The sequence below is a fragment of the Drosophila teissieri genome, chromosome 2L (assembly GCF_016746235.2).
Source record: "Drosophila teissieri strain GT53w chromosome 2L, Prin_Dtei_1.1, whole genome shotgun sequence".
NCBI classification, from domain to species: domain Eukaryota; kingdom Metazoa; phylum Arthropoda; class Insecta; order Diptera; family Drosophilidae; genus Drosophila; species Drosophila teissieri.
The window spans coordinates 10,320,351-10,342,857 of record NC_053029.1 but is presented as its reverse complement, the minus strand read 5'-3'; the positions used below and the strand labels follow the sequence as shown (position 1 = coordinate 10,342,857).

Here is a 22,507-nt window from a genome sequence, read left to right as displayed (position 1 = left end):
CTGATTGCATCACCAATCGATAGCTGGGGAAATTTCTCGCTCGCCCGGGGGAATTTTACGAGGGAAATTTTCGCTTGGCCTACGACGTGAAGTTGGTTGCGATTTCCTTTTTAATTCGTTGTTGGGAAGAAAAGGTGTGTAAATTTTGTGAGCGTCCCGAAATTCAATGAAAATAAAAGATAAACGAAATGCAAATCGAGCCATCGTGTGTGCCAAGCATAGAGGACACAAGTGGGCTTCTTTGGCCACCCGTAGACATGTAGAAGTGCTCTTTAATTACGGCTAAAACAAACGAAATGAGCCAGCCACGTGGGCCTGCAGCTTGGTTATACCGTATTTACGGGTTTACAAACCGACATTAATGTTATTATTGTGTTTTCGCCCTCATTGCAGCCAATCTAAACCGCCAAGATGGGTAAGGGTAACAATATGATTCCGAATCAGCACTACCACAAGTGGTGGCAGCGGCATGTGAAGACCTGGTTCAACCAGCCGGCCCGCAAGGTCCGCAGGCACGCGAACCGCGTCAAGAAGGCTAAGGCCGTCTTCCCCCGCCCCGCCAGCGGTGCCCTGCGCCCTGTGGTCCGTTGCCCCACCATCCGCTACCACACCAAGCTGCGTGCCGGCCGTGGTTTCACCCTGGAGGAGCTGAAGGTGAGTGAAGCCTAAACATTGCCTAGATCCATTAGCCACTAACCAAATCTCTGTTTACAGGGTGCCGGCATTGGCGCTAGCTTTGCCAAGACCATCGGCATTGCCGTCGACAGGAGGCGCAAGAACAAATCCCTGGAGTCCCGCCAGCGCAACATCCAGCGCCTCAAGGAGTACCGCAGCAAGTTGATCCTGTTCCCCATCAACGAGAAGAAGATCCGCGCCGGCGAGTCCTCTCTGGAGGAGTGCAAGCTGGCCACCCAGCTTAAGGGACCCGTCCTGCCCATCACCAATGAGCAGCCCGCCGTGGTTGAGTTCCGTGAGGTGACCAAGGATGAGAAGAAGTTCAAGGCCTTCGCCACGCTGCGCAAGGTAAGTTTTTCGCTTTGTGATCGCCTATAGTTCTTGATTCTTATTTGCCGTTTTATATTTGCAGGCTCGCACTGATGCCCGTTTGGTCGGAATCCGCGCCAAGCGCGCCAAGGAGGCCGCTGAGAGCGAGGACGCCGCCAAGGGAGACCCCAAGAAGGCCAAGAAGTAAACCACATCTTAACCTGATCGTTCTGTCTACAACATCAACCAGAATAAAATCTTAGTTTTTCTTAAACGTGAATATTTGTGCACTTTGTTGTTCCTGTCGCGTTTGACGTGAGACCTATCGATAACCAGTGTTGCTATCGATAGGTCGCTTTTTAGCGCGTTCAGTTTAAATTGGCATGTGTTCCAGGTTGCTGCAACCAAAAAACAACCATTATTTGTTGCTAGCCAGACAAGCATTTCATTTTTTTGGGGAATTGTATTCATTTGTACATTCAGAACAGGAATTTAAGATTACTTTGACTTAAATTTATAGAAGCTCTACATTTTTGGTAAATTTTTTAATTTATTAGACAGGATTGGTACATATGCAAACAAATGCAAAAAAAACTCACATTTTAAGGAATATTTTTGACAGAAACAACGATTTGAATACCATTTAAATAAATGGTTTTTCAATTAGTAATAGGTTGTGCATCTTGAACCTTTGTCGTTTATGGAAGCTGTTTCTTTTTATCTTAAATAACTATTTTTAGTACCCGATTAACCCCAACTTATATTAACACATTTATTTACGATACCTAGTTAGGTATGTATTTATGTATATCACATGACGCTATCTCTATCTATAAAATTTGACTTTAAAATGATAAGGGTCAGGGGTTATTTGACTATAGCTTTAGATTTTAGGAGTCTTTGGAGAGGTTTTCCTGTTAAGCCCGATTTCTAAAATACATGTTTTCTTAGTTTCTGTAGCACAAACTCAAAAACAAACCACAATACCATGGAAAAATGTTAACATTACGGTTGTGACCCAAGTATTATCGCATTTGCACTTCAACCGCAAATATTAATTGAGGCCGCCACCCCGAAACTCGTATTCCATATGTTGGTAATAGCCCACATCCCAAGCAAATCCAAAAAACACCATATTCATAAATACAAATGTACATATGCAAAAACATAACTCCTCCGATGGAAAAAAAAAGGGTTGTGCTTCCTCAAGCAAATGCGACAAGCCAATTCAATTATCGGGTGGTGCAGGCAGCATCCACGTTCAGATCTAGGTCCTGAACCAGATACATTTACAGATACAGATACAAATCCCAATTACAATCCGACCCGCACCTTGAACCTTGTTTATGCACTTCACTGATTTTTATTTCACTTAACCTTGTTGGCTGCTCTTGTGCGGACAAAAAAGGGGGTGGAGATGCTTGTTTCGGTGTCGTGTCAACTGCATTCAAATTTTTATTATTGAAATTTATGAGCGCAAAAGTGATTTTCCACATAGTTTTTCCCGCTGCCCATTGCCACCCCTCAAATATTTTTTTTTCCCGCTGAGTTTTCCTTCTTTTTGATTGTTTCTCTTTGGGTTTTTGCTTTGTTTCGACCGTTGTTTATGGAGGTGGCCATGGCTACCGGGGTGGGTTACTGGCTGCTTCCGGGTGCTCCTGGCTCAGATCCGGGGGCAGTTGCTCAGGCGGCAAACAAGGATACGTAATTGGCAATTGTTTTTCTATTTTTGTGTGTGCCACCTTTTGCGGCGACAGTTGGCGGCAAAAGTTTTTGCAACATGTGCGTCGGGGTGACAAATCAAATGCAGATTTACTTTGCGGTTTATTTGAATGAAGGATGCTACTCGGAAAGGTGAATTACACACGAAAAATAACCATTTCAGTTTCACATTTATCAAATTGTTTTCCAAGTCAAAGAATTCTATATATCTACTTAAAGGTTTAGATATTATAAATTAAAGTAAAACAAGTGATTATATTTTCGAAGACTTTCGATAATGCTTTGGGATTATCTATCTATCTATATTATATATATTGGTTTGCTTGCAGAGTTTGATTCAAATAAATAATTAAATACATTTTGTAAAATATATTTCTTTCACTGCACAGAGCTGTGCTGACTGCTGCTAATCTGGTTATGCCAATGATGTGAATTTTATTTAACACTTTCCCCGCACAAATGCATTTATGTAGGTTTCCTTCTCTTTTTATCGCAAAATCGATTTGCTGTTAAATCTAAATCGGTGAATTTCCAGCATAATTGATGGCATGGCACCCCATTTCATTGCACTGGCTGTGGGTTAATCTGCATATGCTGCGACTACTGCCAGTGAAGTGTCCTTGCTCACATCTGTATATCTATGCCCGAGGTCCTGTCTGCACCATAAAGCGCAATCAGTGCTTAATGATCCATACAGCAATTGGATTAGTGCCTGCCAGTCGGAAGGGAAAACTACTGCTCGTCCGCCGAGGAACAAAATCAGGACCAGGAGCCTCAACTACGAGCTAGATTTGCATTTGAAAGAGGCGTGGATTAAGCTGATGATGCGGCTCATGTCCAATCGATTAAATACATAAGAAGATCTCGTTCAATAGATTGTGTGTACTAGTCAAGCATAAAATGGATATTCTTCGTATGTTTTGAACTTAGTATTTCAAGATAAGATATCTTGCTCAGGAATTTCATAGAATATGTTTCCAAAGGCTCAAATATTATGATATCCTATAACGAAATTTTAATAAGTTTTAGGTTTAATAAGTTGTCTTGGACAAAAGAATTAGTACATATGTATGTATGTATGTACTATATAATAATGCAAATTTTATGCACATCAAAACGAATATTTATATATACTTGTTCGATCGTTTTCCCAACACATGGTACTTTCATATCACAGGTTCATCATGCCATCCCTGTGCGACAACAAAAGATGTGGCATGCCCCATCAATTATTTGCCGCTATAATCCGCGTCCTTGCAACTTGATGAGCTATAGAATGCGCCCGGATCCCTCACTCCTCCAGCTCAGAGCACACAATAAAATGCTTATTATTTTTCCATAAAAAACAACCCAAAAACCCAAACAAATTAATCAAATATGCAAATAGCAGAGGTTCGCCCCTCCGACGTGCCACATTTTCACGCATCATCTATCAAAAATTGGCACGCCATAAAAAAGAGCACGAGAATGCAAATGAGGGACGTTGCTTTTTTAGCCCACTTGGCTCGATTATGAGATCAATAGAGGCGGCAAACGATCCTGGCAAAACAAATCGTAAAAAAGGCAAATTGCAAATTGCCAAGTGCAATGGGTGCGAAATATCAAAATCGAATTAGAATCACAATGGCTGGCAAATTTTCGCATATGCCAATAATAATTGCCGGAAAATATGCAAATGAGGTGGGAAAGCGACTCAAGTGGGCTGGCGTGAAATTGAAAATGGAAAATTGCATGCCAAAGTGTTTACTGAAAAGTGAGCACTTAAAGCGATTCGCAATTGTTCCCCTTGGGCGAGTTGAATGTCCTTTCGGCTGGCCACGTGTTTTGGGGTCCTTCGTGTGTGTGCCACCAGCACGAAATGTATGTGTATATTTGTATATATAACCCGAAACACTGTGGGCTGCCGGCCAAAATCAATTATCATTTTAGGGGCGATGGGCGTGGCCTTTAACAATAACATAACAACCATAATGAGAATTTCTGTGGAGTGGGTTACCACAAAGCTACTAAATGTTGCATGCCGCCAAACTTTGAACGGGAAAGGGTAAATTCGCTTGAGTTATTTACGTGACAATAAATTGCATGTTTTCGGATTTAAATGTTCGAGAGCGCCTTAAAATGGGATAAAGATATATTTTATTATTTTAAAGAGTGCTCTAAATCAGCGTGGGGTTTTAGGTACTTAATTGAATCATTTAAAGTTAAATATTGCTATCTATTGCAATGAAAAATTAAAAAAAATATTCTTGGTCCTGTTTACAGCGACCATTTGGATGTTGCAACCTTATAATTTCGTGATTTTTATGATTTCTATTCTCGACTTCCCTGCTGGGTGCCCCATTTTAAGCCACAACGTTTGCCAGCAAAACTCAAAAGCCTAAAAACGAGAAATGTGTTCAAGTGCCTGGCAGATGATGTCCGGTGCAGGTTGGAAGGCATCTCCACTGCAGACCAGGCCTTAACCCTTGGTCTGGACCCATTGAGAAGCCCTCCAAGCGAAAAACAATTACGCAACTGTCCAAAAGCAACTGAAACCGAGAGTTGCAACGCTTTCGGAGCAAACCACAGCCCAGTTTATCGCATAATCAAGTGCAGACAAAAGATTTAAATTTTTAAATAAAAAACACATGTTAGGAAATTGTCATGGGAGTCCAACCTGTACAGTAAAGCACCCGCCCGGACCACAAGTGAAACATTCAAATTCGGTTGGCTGGGCTGCAAAATCAAGTGTCTGTGTGTAATGCGATATTTAAATTTTAGCCGAAAAAAAACGAGTGCATAAAAAAACGGTCAGATAGGAAATAGATACACCCGATATGAAACCGCAGTGCTCGGGGTTGGATAAGTCCGCTAATGTGAATACAATAGAGCTACTTGAAACGACCGGAGATCGTTTACTCACGCCACCAAAGCACCCTCCTCCTCATCCTCCTCATCGTCCTCATCCTCCTGGAACCAACCAATCATTTCGGATTCGGGATTCGGAACAACCCCTTCCCGGAGACCGCAAAAAAAAGGTCGTCTGACTTTCAATTAATCAAATTATCGCGCGCCCCGAGGGTTGATGGAAAATCCGTGGGGTTGGGGCAAGGTCCTGGCACTCGAAAGTCCTTGCAGATGGGAGGACAAACATTTGTCCACTTTTTGCAATTTGTACAGTGTACAGGTCAACCGTAGATTTTCTCGATTGTTTGCGTTTGCCGCGTGTTTTGTGCACGCCACTGGCAACATCAATAAATTGTCAAAATCTGTCAAAATTTTTAATGACTGTGTGACGGCTAATAACCGAAAATCGATTTGTTCAAGGCGCTCTATTGATTGCAATTTGAAATTGAGTTTGCTATTTTCTATTTTCTGGGCACTGATTTTTTCCGGATACTGCGGACGTTTTTATGGATTGCGGTGCTGGACAAACAATTGTATCTGTGCGTTTAACGATCGGGGACCATTTTAGAGTTTTAAACGTCAGCCGGTTATTTTTCATTCATCGAACATTTTAAAGAAATCCGAGCATGTGGGCGATGGTCTTCTGTGAGGGGTTCTATCGAAAAATGCGGAGAGTTTCTCTTTGTTTATTTATCTACGTTTAGTTCAGTATTAATATTGAATTATTTTGTATTTTATTTTATTTTTTGCCAGTGCTTTGGCCGTTCGTTAGCTCGTTTTCACTTTGCCGAAACCGCAAGCCGGGAAACTTTCGCACCTGTGTCGGATGACCAAAAACCAGAGCAGAAGAGGAGAGGAGTCTGCAAGTGCAGGACTCCGACCACCACCACAACTTCCTCGTCGCAGGACTGTGAAAAAGCCGATGCTAACCCTTTTTTTTTATTTTTGTGGCAGATCATAGCCATCAGTCCGTTGCTGAAACAAAGTAACTGACAAGAGTCCTGCAATCCAGATCCTGTGAATTCGAGACGAGTCAATGGTTGTATCGCATGCATAAATTATCGCAACTGTAACAGTCGCGCATGTTTCAGTTCATTAGGGGACACTTTGCGACCTTAACCCTTCTCCATGAACTGAGCTAGTACATGTTCCTATGTCCTCTGTCCATGTCCATATGCAAAATAATGCCGCATCATTAGTGCGTCGGCCGACAATGGGAAAGGGTTGCAAGTGGGGCACGTGTCGAGCACCGGCTGCATGTACTCCGGATTCCGAACTTTTTCGCCCTCAGTAAAACCCAGAAATCGTGTTTTTCGCCGGATTTGCATATGCTGATGTTCACAGCATCATGTGGATTAGAATTTAGTGTTTTTCATTGTGGCAGGTCAAAGGGTTTAAGGGCACGAGCAAAGCAGTCTAGTCATGCAGGTTTGCGATATTCGTAGGATAATAGGGTACTATGTATCTTAGATTCTAATCAATCAAACAACAGCCGGATTTAGTTAAGTTGCTCAGATTACTTATAATTCGTTTGTATTACATAGAGTAACTCTATAAAAAGTTTATTGTAATCTTAATGTAAAGACTTCTTGAACAGCACTCAGACTAATATTGAACTTGTTTATTTTTAAATCCATATGTCCTCCCAAAATTAGTTATATTTGGGATGGTCCGCCTCCAATTTCTTGCATAACGCCTCCTCTTCTTAGCCACTGATCTTTTCCCACAGAGCATGGAAACCACACAAATCTGTTGACCTTGTTAAGTTTTGGCAAAATAACAAGAAGAATTGGAGATCCGTCTGGGCAAGGCCGGTTACCTGCCGGAGATTCCAAAGGCAGAATGAGGAGGTTGGAGGGCCAGAAGCTTGGACAGGTACTCACGCTTTATCCACTCATAAGTCACGGCTTCGTTTTGCAGCCAAAAAGAAGCGGCTGAGGAGCCATAAATCAGCTCCTCATATGGGGAACACGATCAACAGTTCATCGGTTCGACTCGCATATCTCTAATAATGATATCAGGGCATCCTCTCCGGGGATTCCGCATTCTGATTGCCCCACCGACAGCTTCCCGAAAAGCAGGAGGCTTTTCCCAGGCCCCTTTCCCTTTTTTTTTGTTTTTTTTTTTGTTTTGGTCCCAGCAGGCGAGGCATCGTGACACCATCTCCACATCCATTTGCAACTGCGGCAACCTGCACTAAAGAGCATTCCCGAAGGTTCCTTAGCATCCTCTCCTGCACCCACGACATGGTCATTACACTGGAAGCAACAGAGATGAAAAAAAAGCTGATACTTTAGTTAATTGAACTTCATTTTAATTGAAATTTTAACATAAAAGTATTATTCTTTTCATTTAATACTTTTTCATTCTTATCAATATATTTTTTTAATATAATATAATCTATCCGGAATCTCTCAGTTTTTATAATAGTTAGCTGTGTACAGCAAAAACAATTACGAAAGGAGTAAAATTCGTGCTTATGGCGACTGATAGGTTTCCAGTACTAACATTATTTAAATATGCTAAAAAGAAATTGGTTTAATTTTGACGAATGGTTAATATTTTGTTAGCACTGCATATACTTTTGTGTAACAGTTAGGAGCTTCATAGGTACGAACAGTAATGGGTATATTAAATACGGGGCAGCTCAGCTTAATGTAACCAAAGGAGAAGAATGAAAAGGATAAGAGCTTCATCTCCAATTCCTTTTTGCTCTCCCACAAAAAGAGTAAACACCGCCGACAACAACACCCAGCATATCTCCAAAATGAGATGAGCGTATTCGGTTACTCTCGTTGTCTTTCTCCCACGATAAGTACGCACATGGGCGTATCTAGGGGGGCCTTATCAATGGTCAAGTATTCAATTGTTCATGAATGTGTTTAAAATGGTTTCATATGGGTAGTTCCTAACAGCTATTACCTTCTCGGTAAACTATTTACCTTCTTTGCTTCTTCTTTATAGTTAGAATCACTTTTCTTTTTATTTTTAAATCTTTAAAATCTAAATATTCTCTGAAACTACTTTAAGAAAGTGTAAAATTGAATATAAAACAACTAAAAAACTAGCTTGAACTACCTCCATGGCTGCAGAATGGGGATCTTGTATGCACACGAGCAGAAATCCCGGCGACAATGATGATGGTGAGGATGGCGATGATGATGATGATGATGGCGATGTGATTGAAACAAAACATCTTATTATTACCTTACCTTCGACCGGCCAAAGGAACGACCCCGTGCGACCTCGACGTAAAAACGAGCGAAAAATACAAAATAAAAAGTGAAAAACAAAAAGTCAGACACACACACACACAAGCACAAACACACAGAGAGTGTGCAAAATAATTCCCACGCTCAGAGGTCCAGGTCCAGAGCCAGCCTTTTGTCGTCTCGTCTCCTTCTGCGTCTCCTCCGCATCATCATCCTCTTCCCCATTATCATCATCATCATCATGGAGCTCCATCGTGCCATATATGGCAACGTCCTTCCGACGGCCCCCTGCCTTCTCCACCGCCCCCTTTTTTTGTGCGAAGTTTGCAAAAATGTTTAAAAAATATGTACAAAATCGCAAACAGTGACGAAATTTCTTTGAGCCCCCCTTCTCTGTGGCCGGGCAGAGAAGTCTGCGTGATTGATTTCACTTCGTCCATGGAGCGGCGAACCTAATTTCTTAACTTTCACAGCTCATTGGGCTTGAAGAATCACTCCGCTCACACGAGGACAGCTTGACAATTGACAGGTAAGGGTATCAAGTGGTTAGGGCTCATAATTATAGTTTTTAGTGATGCGGAAAATGTGAACCGGTGAGAATGGCCTTTTCGTTTTCGGCAGCTCCCTTTGGTGTTTCTGACCCGAAAGTGCACTCAGGAAAATGGTCAATCTTAAAGTACTTAAATCTCTACATAAAGACAATTTCATGAATTTAATGTCATACAATTAAGTCACAATAAGGATTCTCCTCGTACGCCATACTGTATATACATATATAATTTAATTTAATTATAACGAATATATTAATACTAATTATTATACCAAGTATTATTACTTAAGTATTCTGGTTCTGGGATCGAAATCAGGTTCATTTTAATATACCCACGGAAGTGGCATGCCCACCTCATCTAATGAAGGTTTTTGGCCATTCAGCCAGATTATTTTACATTTCATTGATATGTCGAAAAAGGGAAATGCTTTCAATGAAAGCTGCTCCCAGGACCAGCTGCCTGTGTTCCCCATCATCATCATCGTCATTGAAACCTTCTTCATCATGTGGGTTTCGGAGTTTGGGTGCCGGGAATCTGGAATCTGTGTTATTGATCAGAGCTGCGCAATTAACTTGCCACCTTATGATTATGATTACGCCGCCGAATGGGTGGTGAGTACGAGGCATTATGCATCTGTGGAGGTGAAACCAACAGGTTGACAGGACCTCTGTTTCGTTTCCATTTCGTTCCAATGCACTGAGCATATTTTGGGAGCCCTTGAATTTGATTATTTCATATTCATCTTAATATTACTCTTTCACATTTCATTTCTAAATTGATCTTAAAGTTATTAATATTTAATTAAATAATTATTTTGGTGGTGAAATTTGTATGTGTAGTATAAGTAGGCTACTACTGAGCTACGAGTAATTATGGAAATTTATATGTAAATTTATATAAATGAGCATTGCGTGACACATGCACCTTATTTATTTCTCAGTGCAGGGGTTGCTTATCCACCACTGCGTCGGTGGAGTGGGCAGCTGCTTCGCTGCCGCCGCCGATTGATGGTGGTGGTGGTGATGATGGTGGTGGTGGTGGTGGTGGGATGGTGGTGAGTTGAGTTGCAACTTCAACTTGTTCCTGATGCGGACGAGCAGAAGCAACCTGACTGTGACTGTGACTCGCCTCTGTTATTCGCTCACCACTCGCGCTTGAATACGGACGTGTTCTCGGTTCGAAGTCGAAGTCAAAGTCGAAGTAGAATCACAACGGATCGGGCGCCGCGCATCGTTTAAAAGTTCAAAAACTCGTCAATTGACATAAATTGAGTGCAATTTGCAGTGTGCGAAATGTGTGTCTAAGTGAAGCCATCCACCGACCAGCCGATTTGCTATATTCGCCGCCTCTTGTCGCGTGTTTGTCGCTTAGTTCGACCACTTAATTAGTAGTTATAAACAAATCGCGCTTTGAGTCCGACATGGCCGACGAAAGTCTGCACACCGTGCCCCTGGAGCACAACATAGACTACCACATCGTAACGCTCTTCGAGCGCCTGGAGGCGATGCGCAAGGACTCGCACGGCGGTGGCCACGGGGTCAACAATCGGCTGTCCAGCACCCTGCAGGCTCCCAAGCGCAGCATGCAGGCCGAGATTCGCACGCTGGAGTTCTGGAGGTAAGTCACTCCTGTCCTTGGATGAAGTCATATATATAAAATGGGCGACAAAGTTTGGTTTTTAAGCTGGGATAAACTATGTCAACGCGTTGCGTAGCTTAATCAGTCAGGAAACAGTTTCAAAACTTGAGTTTTAAGCTGGCCAGAATTATATTGCGCTTATAAACCCATTGACCTATAAAGAAAAGGATAATCTATCTTTCATTAAAATGAGAGAATGCTTCAGGATTCTTAATATTATAACAATTCTGAATCCTATTTCGATAAGATATCCAGCTTCAAATTCTAAAATGTATAAATAGGAAAAATAATTATAAAAGTGCAGTCTGTCGCGTATGATCAGTTCCTTTTTATTAGAGAGAGTACATTTGCTGTTTTTCTTCGAGTGTAAGCCATCTTCGAACCTTTTGTTTTCGTAGTCATTATCTGCACTTGCTTTCAATTTGCTAACTTTAGATGGCAATTGTTGGATGCCAACTGGCTTTGTCTGAACTCTAAGTAATTGAAATCCAAGTGTTATCCAGACGCACATCATCAAGATAATCGCCAAGCTAAACACGCCCAAAGTTTTGAGCACTTTGTGCCCCATGCAAGGACCTCTTGCTCAGGGAACTGGCAAATGATTAACATTTCATCACGAGCTGATGGAGTAATTAAATCTTAGCCAGCAGCAGTGGCAGCAAATGCTTTTGAGGCATTTCGAACGCGTAAATTCCAGTTAAATTGCGGGACACTTTGCTTCAAGTCCTCCGACTGACCAATTAAAATGAAAAACTTGAACTTGATGGGAACAGGGGAGGAGTTGGGAAACATAGTTCCAATTAAAGAGAAGCACAACTGCCAAACCAAACAGCTGAATTTATGATTTTATAGAAATCCATAAGACCTCGATTTGTTTGCATTTTCGTTATCGTGCAGCGGACTCCGCGTTTTTAGCTTAATGTGAATCAACTGGATTCGGCGGCATTGCAGCTGCTCATCAGACCGCTTCCCCTAGAGCTCCCCCATCCGCTCCAGAACTGACTACCAATCCCTCCAGCTCCTCAGCCTTCCCCCCGCCCCCTGCTTAATTGTCACTCCACGACTTGGGGGCAACAAAAAAAAGCTTTGTGTGCAACTTGATTTGTGCAGTACAGTAAGGACCAGCTAACTCGAAACAGTCTTAGGTTCACTTCGTTGAAAACAAAAACACTAAAAAGTGTGCAAAAAGTTTTGGAATAATGTAGTTACTAACTTTTGAATCTTTGACCTTCTTACTTCATATTTTATGCAACGAATCCTTTAGCTTAACACGCTTAGCTTTACTTTATTTAAGCCTTAATATAACCCCCTTCACCGTAACCGATATTCACTGTGCTGTACACACTCCATTTGCACATGCAGTCAGAGGAGCCACATGCAAACCAAACCCAGTTGCGGAACCATGCTAACCCCGGGCTCGCCCGCCTCCTCCTCCTCCTCCATTCCAGATCCATCATCAGCGAGTGTCTGGCCTCCTTCATGTACGTGTTCATCGTCTGCGGTGCCGCCGCGGGCGTCGGAGTGGGGGCCAGTGTGTCGTCCGTGCTGTTGGCCACGGCTCTGGCCTCCGGGCTGGCGATGGCTACGCTGACGCAGTGCTTCCTCCACATCTCGGGTAAGTCGAAGGAGACAATAAACAAGCGCAAAAACATCAACAGCACAGAAACAGCAACGGGGCGACAAGTGTTTTTTCGGGGTGCCCATTGGAACTGCGTGGGAAACTCCCGTTTTCCAAAGGGAGCCCCATGACCACAGCCAGAACACGAACCCCCTTCTTTGTTTGCTGTATTTTCGAGAAGGCAATGCACTCGGCGCGGCTCCACCTACTCCAGCTCCTTGGAATCTTATCGCCCCAGGCCAAGTTCCCCCACTTCTGTTGCTCCCTTATTCCCGTGCATTTATTCTGGTATTTATGTATTTGTTCATTTGCGTTGACATTCAAGGCAATTAAATGTCTTCACAAGTAAAAAAAATCCAAAGTAATGCAGTTGGGGGAGGGGGCAACAACCCCATCCTTAAAGGCATCTTGAAACATGTGTTGTTGATTTTCCTGCAACTCCCCCATTTTGTGATTTGCAATTCCCCGCCTTTTTCACAGCCAATTGCTTGTGCATTAAGTTATGATGTTATCTGGCGTTCTATGCCTTCCACAGAAGTGTCAAATTGATATTAAATGGTGCTCCCCTTTGGGTGGCCGCCAGAGATTACGTCCAGTATCTAAAGCCATGTTTCCCCTTTTTAGGCGCCCACATCAATCCCGCCGTAACCCTGGCTCTCTGCGTGGTGCGATCTATATCTCCGATCCGGGCTGCCATGTACATAACCGCGCAATGTGGCGGAGGAATCGCCGGAGCCGCTCTGCTTTATGGGTAAGTTTCAAAGTGAATACATATATATATATTCTTTGGAATTTAAAAAGTTGCACATACAAAGGCAGCATTGATCTGAGACAAGTAAACCAAAATAATAAATAAATATTGCCCAACAAATGGAGATTAAAGCAGCTGAATTAAACATAGCTTTCCGTTGGGAAAGCCTTGCATAAAAAATGTAACCAAATGACTGAGGAAAGCCATTGATAGTCGAGGCTATCTATTATGCACATCAAAGCCCCGCATTAAAAGCTTTGTGTTGTCGAGTACAGCACATCAAACCCAATTGAGCAGGAATTCAATTTAAATGTTCGGTGTGCAACAGTGTATTTATTTCTGTGTATATTTGCACGCCTGACCACAGCAATGGCTGCATTATGCGAAGGACATCCTGCATCTGCCTGTGGAATTGCCCAAATGCAAACTGAAGAGTCTCAAATTAAATCCAACAGGCTGTCCAAAAGGACCTAGTCGTAAATCAAGGCGCACAAGGTTCTTGAACAGGGACGGGGTGACAGGACAGAGGGATACTGGGATGAATCAGATAGAGACAGATGAAACGCACTTTTGGGCGATGACTGTACAACAAGGACTCTCGGCAGGAAGCGTGAAATGCGTAGAAATGGGAAATCCTACAAAAGGAATGTGCAGGTAACCAACCTAGCACGAAAACACGCACACACACACACACACGCACAATCACCTGCAGGAAAAAGGACGCAGGTAGGCTAGGATTTCCTATCTGCCGGAGAAACATCTGCCCCTACGCACTCAGTTGTTTGCGCAGTGATTTCCCGCTTCGAAAATGAAATTTCATTGTGATGCCTAGATAAAGGACCCGTAGCCCAAGGATCTACACGCACACCAGCTAGCCAAAAATCTGTCCGCCTGTCACGGGTTTTCCTTTGTAACCAGAAATCGCAGGACGAAGGAAACGGGAAAAAACGTATATGTATATACGAGTATGTGTATATATCTGCGCATGCGCACCATTTTTCAAATGTCGCCCCAGTTTTTTGTTGCTGCTGAGCGTTGAACTCCTTTTGGCAGCAATGTTAATGTTAATGCCTCTTCCCGATTGTCTGCTCGACATCTGTTTCGACCCTCGGAGAAGCCTCTTTTTAAGTGCGTTGGCATCTTTACTTTCTACAGATCCGATCCTATGCGATCCGTGCGGGAGAATCAGGAGGAGGCGGAGGAGAAAGGGACGAGGAGAAACATGTTTCAGCTGCTGCCACTGCGATCAGGTTCGGGTTTTTTCTCCTCCTTCCCACTCCTCCGATATGGATTTCTTAGGGTCCAACGAGTTCGTCGAGTGCTTTAGTCGGAACATATGTTTCCCTAAAAAGAGGAGACTAGGGGAGCTCCTTCCCGAGCTCCTTCCCCCAGCTGCCTGTGTGCTGATTAATTGGTTTAGATTCGGCCCATATAGGTTATAGCTGCGCCTGGCGATTTCTCCGAAATCGTCGTGATTTTATGATGGGTGTTAAACTTAATTTGCTCGTGATTCGGTTAAGCTTTGTGGCCATTAAGGGTTAACCAAATAATACGCAACTCAAGTTGGGATTACCAAAAGATTTATAGCTTATTTAGATTAAAACATATGTACATATTTCTGGCTAAAGATGAGGTATTCTATGTAGAAACTCTAGAAGATTGCTTGGAATGCTGCTTTAAGCAGGAAAACAATTTGTTCGCTCGCTGCAAACAATGTGTGATAAACAACATTTTTAGAAATCTAGAGGCAAGGCACCCACTCTCCAAGGACCTGCCACTTCAGCTGCTCCTTCTGGCTGCTCCGCTTGTCCGTTGTCACATGTCACTTGGCACTTACCCTAATTGCGACGCATATGCCACATGTGGCCAAGTAGCTAAAAAAGTACCAACGAGCCGAGCAGATAGAACCCCAGTCTGAACTTCATTATCTTTTATGAAACAAAGAGCGTTTGAAGAAACATTCGGGTACTCGGAATGGGAAATAAGCGGGGCAGGGGCACGAACCTGAGTATCGATATCCGGCTCAGGAATATTTGAATAGTCTTTAGCTGCTCCTCGAATTTCAATGATTTCTTCCCGTTCTCAATTCATATTATTATTATGATGGCGTTTTTTTTTTTTTGCTTTGGTTCGAAGAACGCACGCCGAGCACGTTCCAAAAATGCGAGTAGCCTTTGGAAATGTCGAGAGATAAAAATCAGGTAGAAGCCGCCAAAGGCAGCGGACGGCAAGGCAAAGAAAAAGAAACCAGAAAGCAGAAAAACATAATTAACATTTCCCTTTCGGATGGGCCTTTGTCCAGGCTCTCCTGGTTCTCCTGGCTACCCGGCAATCCAGGCTGCGCCTGCGCAGGATGCGTGGTGCGGAAACTTGAAATCAAACACGTGTCCGCTGCTGCGATCTGGTTGGTCATTCGAGGAGCAGCTGGAAAAAGTGATCGGCGCACACCTGCTGCCCAAAACAGAAATTACTGTTGCCGAGGATCACGAATGGAGTGGAAAACAGGATTTCGAAACGAACAAATTTAAATTTTAAGCAGCTAACTGCATCGAAACGAAGTGGACAACAGAAGAAAGAAGAGAGAACTGGACTTGCACTGAGAGAAAATCAATGAGCACTACTCATGGTCAATGCACTGACTTTGTATGCACCTTAATTTCGATCACATATTTGATCACTGGTTTAGCATTCTAAAATAATAGCTGAATAAGAATTAGTTTGATTTATTTTCTCAAGGCAACATTGGAAACCCTAACTCTTAAGTTGATATTATTTTTCTGTGTGTCTGTCGATTTGTATCTAGCATGGAAATGCACTTCCTGCCGTGGAAGGGATGGTTTTTAGAAATCGAAAACGAAATCGTAATCAATTCGTGTCACATGGGCAATTCAATTACTAAATCCGTTCGCCGGCGGATTCCGTTCCCCTTTTCTTTATTTGCTACTCCTCCGGCAGGCTTATCGCACTTGGCTTGGAAATAGCATCCTGCCAGTGTTTCCGGTTGCCTGCACTTGGTGGCCCCCGCATCCTCATTCCCATGCCCATCCCCATTGCAATGCTGCACAGGTGGTCCAGTTATAGAGTTATGTCGCCGGCATTCATAAAACACCTGATATGGTGCATAAAAACGGAACTTTTATATTGGATGAACTGCAGGAAGCAGGGTCAATCCTCATTGTTTCTACAAAGCAAAAGTTATAGGTAGTTCAATTTATAACATTAAGGATAATGAGTTTCACAAAAAGAAGAGGTCAGTAAAATCAAAATAGTTCAAGGATGAAATGTCTCTAGTTTACTTTAATTACAATCAAGTGCGCAGCAGAACTACATGCAGTAACTTTATTTGGCGCTTGCACCGAGAATTCAAGTGCTCCATTCCCAGTCCCCAGCATCCCAAGGAGCTAGAACACCAGCCACAAGCCAAAAAAGACCGAGAAGCAAACGAAACCAAACCAAACCAAACCGAGAGCGTTGCAAATGGCACATGGCAATCCGCAGCTCACAGTTTGCAGCTCGCAATCTGAAATCCGCAATTCGCCTTTCAGCCGGATACGCGGTGGCCACCAGTGCGAGGAAATGGGCTACGAGTCTCCTTCGCTGGGGGATAAGGATAAGGATAACGATTCCGGTTCTCAGTTCAAGTTTGCAGTTCGGCTGCCACTTGTTTCTTTTGGCACTTTTTTAGTCCGCAAACAATTTGCACAGGAAGAGCTGCTGAAAGCCGCCCAACATTCTGCCATTTCCGGCTACTTAGTTGCTTTCTCCCCAACTAAGTGTTTGTTTATCCCAGTGGATGAGTGCTTGTGCTTGTTGGCCATTCGTGCCCTGTTAAATTAGCACTCTATGGATTTATGAGCAAGCAAGGGTCACTTTCGAGTCCGACCGATGCGAAAATGTCTTTCGAAGCGATCAAATTTTAATCAAGACTCGGGAGCAGCTGTTCCAAGGAATTTCGGAAGCCAGTCGAGGATTAGGACCTCCCAATGCTCACTAATCCGGTCCACATAGATGCCGAATCTCAATCCCACATCCCGCAGCTCATCTCAACCCTTAGAGCAGCCGGATTTTGCAGCAATTTCCTATTTGCTGAAGTACTTTTAAGTGCATTCCGAAAGCACTTATTTCCGGATTTTCAAAGTGGGCGGATTCGCTGTGGTAAGGGATTGCGGTACGGCTATATAAATACCTACGCTGCTCCGCATTGCAAAATGTTATCTCACGGTGATTCCTGTGACAACAATCTACTTCTGGAGCGCCATAATATATGGAGCTCTCGAAGAACTTTGCATCTGCATGCAGGAAACAAATTATCCGGCTGTTGAATCGCAAGGATTCAAACTCATCTGGCCCAAAGGTGCTCAGCAACTTTGGTAATTGAAACTTTGACAAGCTAAATGATGTTGAGGCAGTTCATGGGAGCGCAGATTAATGGAATTGACTTTGGCGGGGTGTAGATGGATTGCCGAGCTGTCAGGATGATAAATAATAAATTAAACAAATTGTCATCGGCTTTTAGCCCAAAAAACTTTGCACTCAGATATTGCTGCGGTTTTTGCAAGAGAAACTTTTTGTGGGAACTTAAAACTATAAGTATTTGTTTATTCTATATATGTATACCTATGTATGTATGTTAAAATGCGATGAAATGTAATTATAAAATGTACTTATTTCTCCTTTCCTTTTATTTCACTTTACAGCGTTTCTGTGCCTGGTTACCAGGGGAATCTGCAGGCCGCTCTCTCACATAGCGCTGCTCTGGCCGCCTGGGAAAGATTCGGCGTGGAATTCATCCTCACCTTTCTGGTGGTTCTGTGCTATTTCGTATCCACGGATCCCATGAAGAAGTTCATGGGCAACTCGGCCGCCTCGATTGGATGTGCCTACAGCGCCTGCTGCTTTGTGTCGGTAAGTTGACTTCCCCCAACTCCAAACTGGGCGACCCAGGAATGCGCCGGTCAGAAAACAGAAATCAGAAATCAGCGAACGAAAACCAGAACCCGCCAAAAACCGAAAACGAGCCGAAAACAAACAACTGAAACGCACCTGCCGACTGTGACGCTGTCATTTTGATGGTGCAAAATCGCAGCATGACAACGGACGTACTGGGATAAACTGGGTAAACTCAGGTAGAGACAATCCCACAATCGCGGGATGCTGGAAGGTCGCGCCGGGGGCTGCAGGAGATAATTAATTTAGCGCAGGAACTCCCTGGACTGAGCTGCATTGTTGGCTTAACGGACAGCCGGTGGCGGCATCCAAAGAAGATGCCATCCCACGGGCAAGTTTAGCGGGGGGAACCGATTAGAGTCAAGTGTATATCGACCCAGGATTGAATTACGATTAAGAGAAATCGCGGATAACGCGGAATTTTAGCTCTCGTTTAGGCGCTATCTTAATGTCCTTGGGGGTTTAGGCTATACAATTCCCATTTTAAATTCCGTTGAACTCGTTAATGATAATTTATATCAAGTTATGTTATTTTCAAGTTCTTCAACTTAAAAACTGCATAGAAACTGCTACGAACTTCTTAAACTCTTCAAATTGTTTAAACAGTTTAATCAGTTTACTCCCCGCTTTGTTGGCAAACTTCTTTCACAAGTATCCTTTGATGAAGAATATTCCCAGCTGGAAGTTGACACAAACGACATTGACTGCTGACTTATGCAGACCGTGAAGTACTTTCCTTGCTTGGCAGACATCTAACCAAATCCTCCCTCCTTCTCCTCCTTGCAGATGCCATACCTGAATCCAGCCCGCTCCCTGGGTCCTTCGTTTGTGCTCAACAAATGGGACAGCCACTGGGTGTACTGGTTCGGACCACTGGTGGGCGGCATGGCCTCTGGCCTGGTGTACGAGTACATCTTCAACTCGCGCAACCGCAGCCTGCGCCACACCAAGGGCAGCATCGACAACGACTCCAGCTCGATCCACTCGGAGGACGAGCTGAACTACGACATGGACATGGAGAAGCCCAACAAGTATCAGCAGGCGCAGGGCACCTACCCGCGTGGTGCGTCCAATGGCAATGGCGCAGGTCAGGCGGCCGGAAATGGTCAGCACCAAGCTGCCAATATGGGCCAAATTCCGGGAGTGGTGGCCACTGCCGGCCAGGGTAACTACTGCCAGAATCTGTACACTGCTCCACCGCTCTCCTCGAAGTACGATCAGCAGCAGGAACCTCTGTACGGAGGAACCCGCTCCCTGTACTGCCGCTCGCCCACTCTGACCAGGAGCAACCTGAATCGCTCGCAATCTGTTTACGCCAAGAGCAACACGGCCATCAATCGGGACATTGTGCCGCGTCCAGGTCCTCTGGTGCCCGCCCAGAGTCTTTATCCCATGCGCACCCAGCAGCAGCAGCAGCAACAACAACAGCAGCAACAGCAGCAGCAGCAACAGGTGGCCACCGCTCCTCAGTCCTCCCACTTGCAGAACCAAAATGTCCAGAATCAGATGCAGCAGCGCAGCGAGAGCATCTACGGAATGAGGGGCTCCATGCGAGGACAGCAGCAGCCGATCCAGCAGCAACAGCAACAGCAGCAGCTACAGCAGCAACAGCCCAACATGGGTGTGCAGCAGCAGCAGATGCAGCCTCCGCCACAGATGATGCCTGATCCCCAGCAGCAGCCGCAGGGTTTCCAGCCAGTCTACGGCACTCGCACGAATCCCACTCCGATGGACGGAAATCACAAGTACGACCGACGTGACCCGCAGCAACTGTACGGCGTGACGGGACCAAGGAATCGCGGACAGTCGGCGCAGTCGGACGACAGCTCCTATGGCTCATACCATGGCTCTGCTGTCACGCCGCCAGCTCGTCATCCCAGCGTGGAGCCATCACCTCCGCCACCGCCCATGCTGATGTATGCCCCGCCCCCACAGCCGAATGCTGCCCACCCGCAACCCATTCGCACCCAGTCGGAGCGCAAAGTTAGTGCTCCAGTTGTGGTGTCCCAGCCGGCTGCGTGCGCCGTGACCTACACAACCTCTCAAGGATCAGCGGTGACAGCCCAACAGCAGCAGCAACAACATCAGCAGCAGCAGCAACAACAGCAGCAGCAGCAGCAACAGCAGCAACAGATGATGATGCAACAACAGCAGCAACATTATGGAATGCTGCCGCTGAGGCCCAACTGAAAGCGGCTGTCATGGGGTCCGGTGACCACGCCGCCGCCAGGGATTCACGCCCTCGCCCTCCAGCCCGGAGGCACCATGACCCTGCACCGCTGCAGCCTAGCCAAGCAGAGCAGTTTGTTTTAGTCGTAGTCGTAGCACTCGGGCATCCAAAGGAAATGTACGCAAGTCTCAGCCCCTTAGTCTAGCATAGTCCTAGTTTAGATAGACGCAGCATAGCCACATTGTATTATTCAGAGCCAACGCGACGAGGAACTCACACCTAGCAGCAGACAACGATGCGATCTAGCAAAGATCATGTACGCTTAAGGAACTATTAATGGCAGAAGATTATCAGACTAAACGAGTATAGGTGATCTAGACTGAAAGACAGGCGCATTTAACTAAGCCACTTCCCTAATGTTTTGTTCAACTCTTCCAATTGCAAACAATTATGGTTAAATTTTCATTTTTTTTTAAATACTCCTCCTTCTTTTTATGATGTTACGACTTTTCTTTCTTTTGGCAAATCATTTGGTTATTTATGTTTCTTGTAAATGCAAAACTAGACTGAATTTACCTGCATTTACTCAAACCATTTTGTACGTTATATTTCAAAGGTTTATGAACATTTCCCATTTTCCGAGGACATTCAAAGATTTTCGTTTACTTTTCGATTTTAATTTGTATATAGTCCATATAGACCTAATATTAGACATATCTAAGCTATTCCTGTAAATCTTACAACCTTAGGCTCGGAAGTCGATACCAACTTATATGCTTACTTATTAAAATAGTTGTATTTTCTTAGTGATAAACCTGTTTGCTAATAGTTGTTAGAGCCTAAGAATATAATGCAAATATATTGTGTATCAAAATAAAGACAAGTTCATCCAAACTATGAGTTTACATTCTTATAATATTTTACCAAGAAGCTGAGAGATACATGCTTGCGGCTGGAGTCATTTTGTAAAATGTAGTTTTTTTAATACATAGGTTTTAAACTAACATCACCGCAACACAATTTTCATAAATCAATTGTATTTTGAGAATCCTACCTACTATTCAATAGCTATCCATATCGTTTTATGCTAAGTTGAGATTCTTACTTAAATATGATCTTGACATATAGGGCGTCTTGCTAAGACGAAAGTACATAGAAAATACGCATACATAAATGCATTCTACGTTGATTAGGTTGTAATTAATATCAAAAGTTGATCAAAGGAATCGTTTGGATATTATCACTTTCCAAATCCACATGCATTTGGAAGATCCTGTTCGGTTGGCCAGTCCATGTGGGCTTAAGCCACAAAAGCTAACTCAAAGCGTCGTCAGTGAAATGGGTTATTGGTCCTCTTGGTCCTAGGCCGAGGACATGAAGGAGAAATACAGCCGAACCTCGGACACAGGAAAGTGGGGTAGCTCCTTGCGGATCTTCGTGAAGTCGGTGCCGTATTGCTCGTAGGCCTTCGAAAGTCGGATGAGATCCTGGGCCTTCCAGCGATGATAGCGACATCCGCGAGCTGTCTCAATCTTCTCCAGACGTCGACTGGCCAGGGGCAGGTCGAATCCGTGACGTCGCAAAATGAACAGTGCCTGTTCCTCCTCGATATTGTAGTGACTAGCCGCAAAGTCCAGGTATTCGCGAACAGCCTTTTCGTCTTGATCCTGCAGCTGCGGCGACCACAGGATCGAGGCTCGATGTTGCAGCTGCCGCAAATCCTGTTCCCGCTCCCTCGGTGGCACATAATCCGGTAAGGTGGCTGCCTGTTTTCGCCAGTAATGGGAGTCTCGCTTCTCTTTGCGTGCGGACATCCTTCGTTCGAAACAAAACCAAAACAAATGACCTACATCAAGATAACAACGAGGGCAAGCCAATCCAGTGTTGTGTTATGATCACTAGATTCAGTGTTGCTACTGCTGTTACTACACTTAGAAAAATCAGCCACGGAATTGTTATCTTATTCAGAATTATGAACATAATATTTTATTTACCAATATAACCCATCTCTGAGCTTCTGAACCGATC

General features: G+C 44.1%; 3 protein-coding genes across 3 annotated transcripts; 2 read left to right on the top strand and 1 right to left on the bottom strand.

The window, feature by feature from the left end:
* Positions 1-3: 3 nt before the first annotated feature.
* LOC122611941 (60S ribosomal protein L13) lies at positions 4-1,264 on the top strand. The gene is made up of 4 exons (XM_043785367.1): positions 4-134; positions 394-654; positions 715-1,023; positions 1,088-1,264. The coding sequence occupies exons 2-4, from the start codon at positions 412-414 to the stop codon at positions 1,190-1,192; spliced, it is 657 nt and encodes a 218-aa protein (XP_043641302.1). The 5' UTR covers positions 4-134; positions 394-411; the 3' UTR covers positions 1,193-1,264.
* Positions 1,265-10,522: 9,258 nt separating this feature from the next.
* On the top strand, positions 10,523-21,216 carry LOC122616762 (neurogenic protein big brain). Its single transcript, XM_043792320.1, has 5 exons — positions 10,523-10,972; positions 12,442-12,608; positions 13,236-13,362; positions 18,060-18,267; positions 19,096-21,216. Exons 1-5 carry the CDS (start codon positions 10,776-10,778, stop codon positions 20,497-20,499), a joined length of 2,103 nt encoding a protein of 700 aa, XP_043648255.1. The 5' UTR covers positions 10,523-10,775; the 3' UTR covers positions 20,500-21,216.
* A 196-nt stretch (positions 21,217-21,412) lies between these two features.
* LOC122616772 lies at positions 21,413-22,350 on the bottom strand. Its single transcript, XM_043792331.1, has one exon. The coding sequence runs from the start codon at positions 22,291-22,293 to the stop codon at positions 21,841-21,843; it is 453 nt and encodes a 150-aa protein (XP_043648266.1). The 5' UTR covers positions 22,294-22,350; the 3' UTR covers positions 21,413-21,840.
* Positions 22,351-22,507: the final 157 nt, after the last annotated feature.

Bases quoted from the DNA above. Each gene is read 5' to 3' on its own strand.
- LOC122611941 (XM_043785367.1), top strand. From the start codon at position 412: ATGGGTAAGGGTAACAATATGATTCCGAATCAGCACTACCACAAGTGG. The intron at 655-714 runs GTGAGTGAAGCC...CTCTGTTTACAG, and splicing joins TCACCCTGGAGGAGCTGAAG to GGTGCCGGCATTGGCGCTAG. The intron at 1,024-1,087 runs GTAAGTTTTTCG...TTATATTTGCAG, and splicing joins CCTTCGCCACGCTGCGCAAG to GCTCGCACTGATGCCCGTTT.
- LOC122616762 (XM_043792320.1), top strand. From the start codon at position 10,776: ATGGCCGACGAAAGTCTGCACACCGTGCCCCTGGAGCACAACATAGAC. The intron at 12,609-13,235 runs GTAAGTCGAAGG...TCCCCTTTTTAG, and splicing joins GTGCTTCCTCCACATCTCGG to GCGCCCACATCAATCCCGCC. The intron at 18,268-19,095 runs GTAAGTTGACTT...TCCTCCTTGCAG, and splicing joins GCGCCTGCTGCTTTGTGTCG to ATGCCATACCTGAATCCAGC.
- LOC122616772 (XM_043792331.1), bottom strand. From the start codon at position 22,293: ATGTCCGCACGCAAAGAGAAGCGAGACTCCCATTACTGGCGAAAACAG.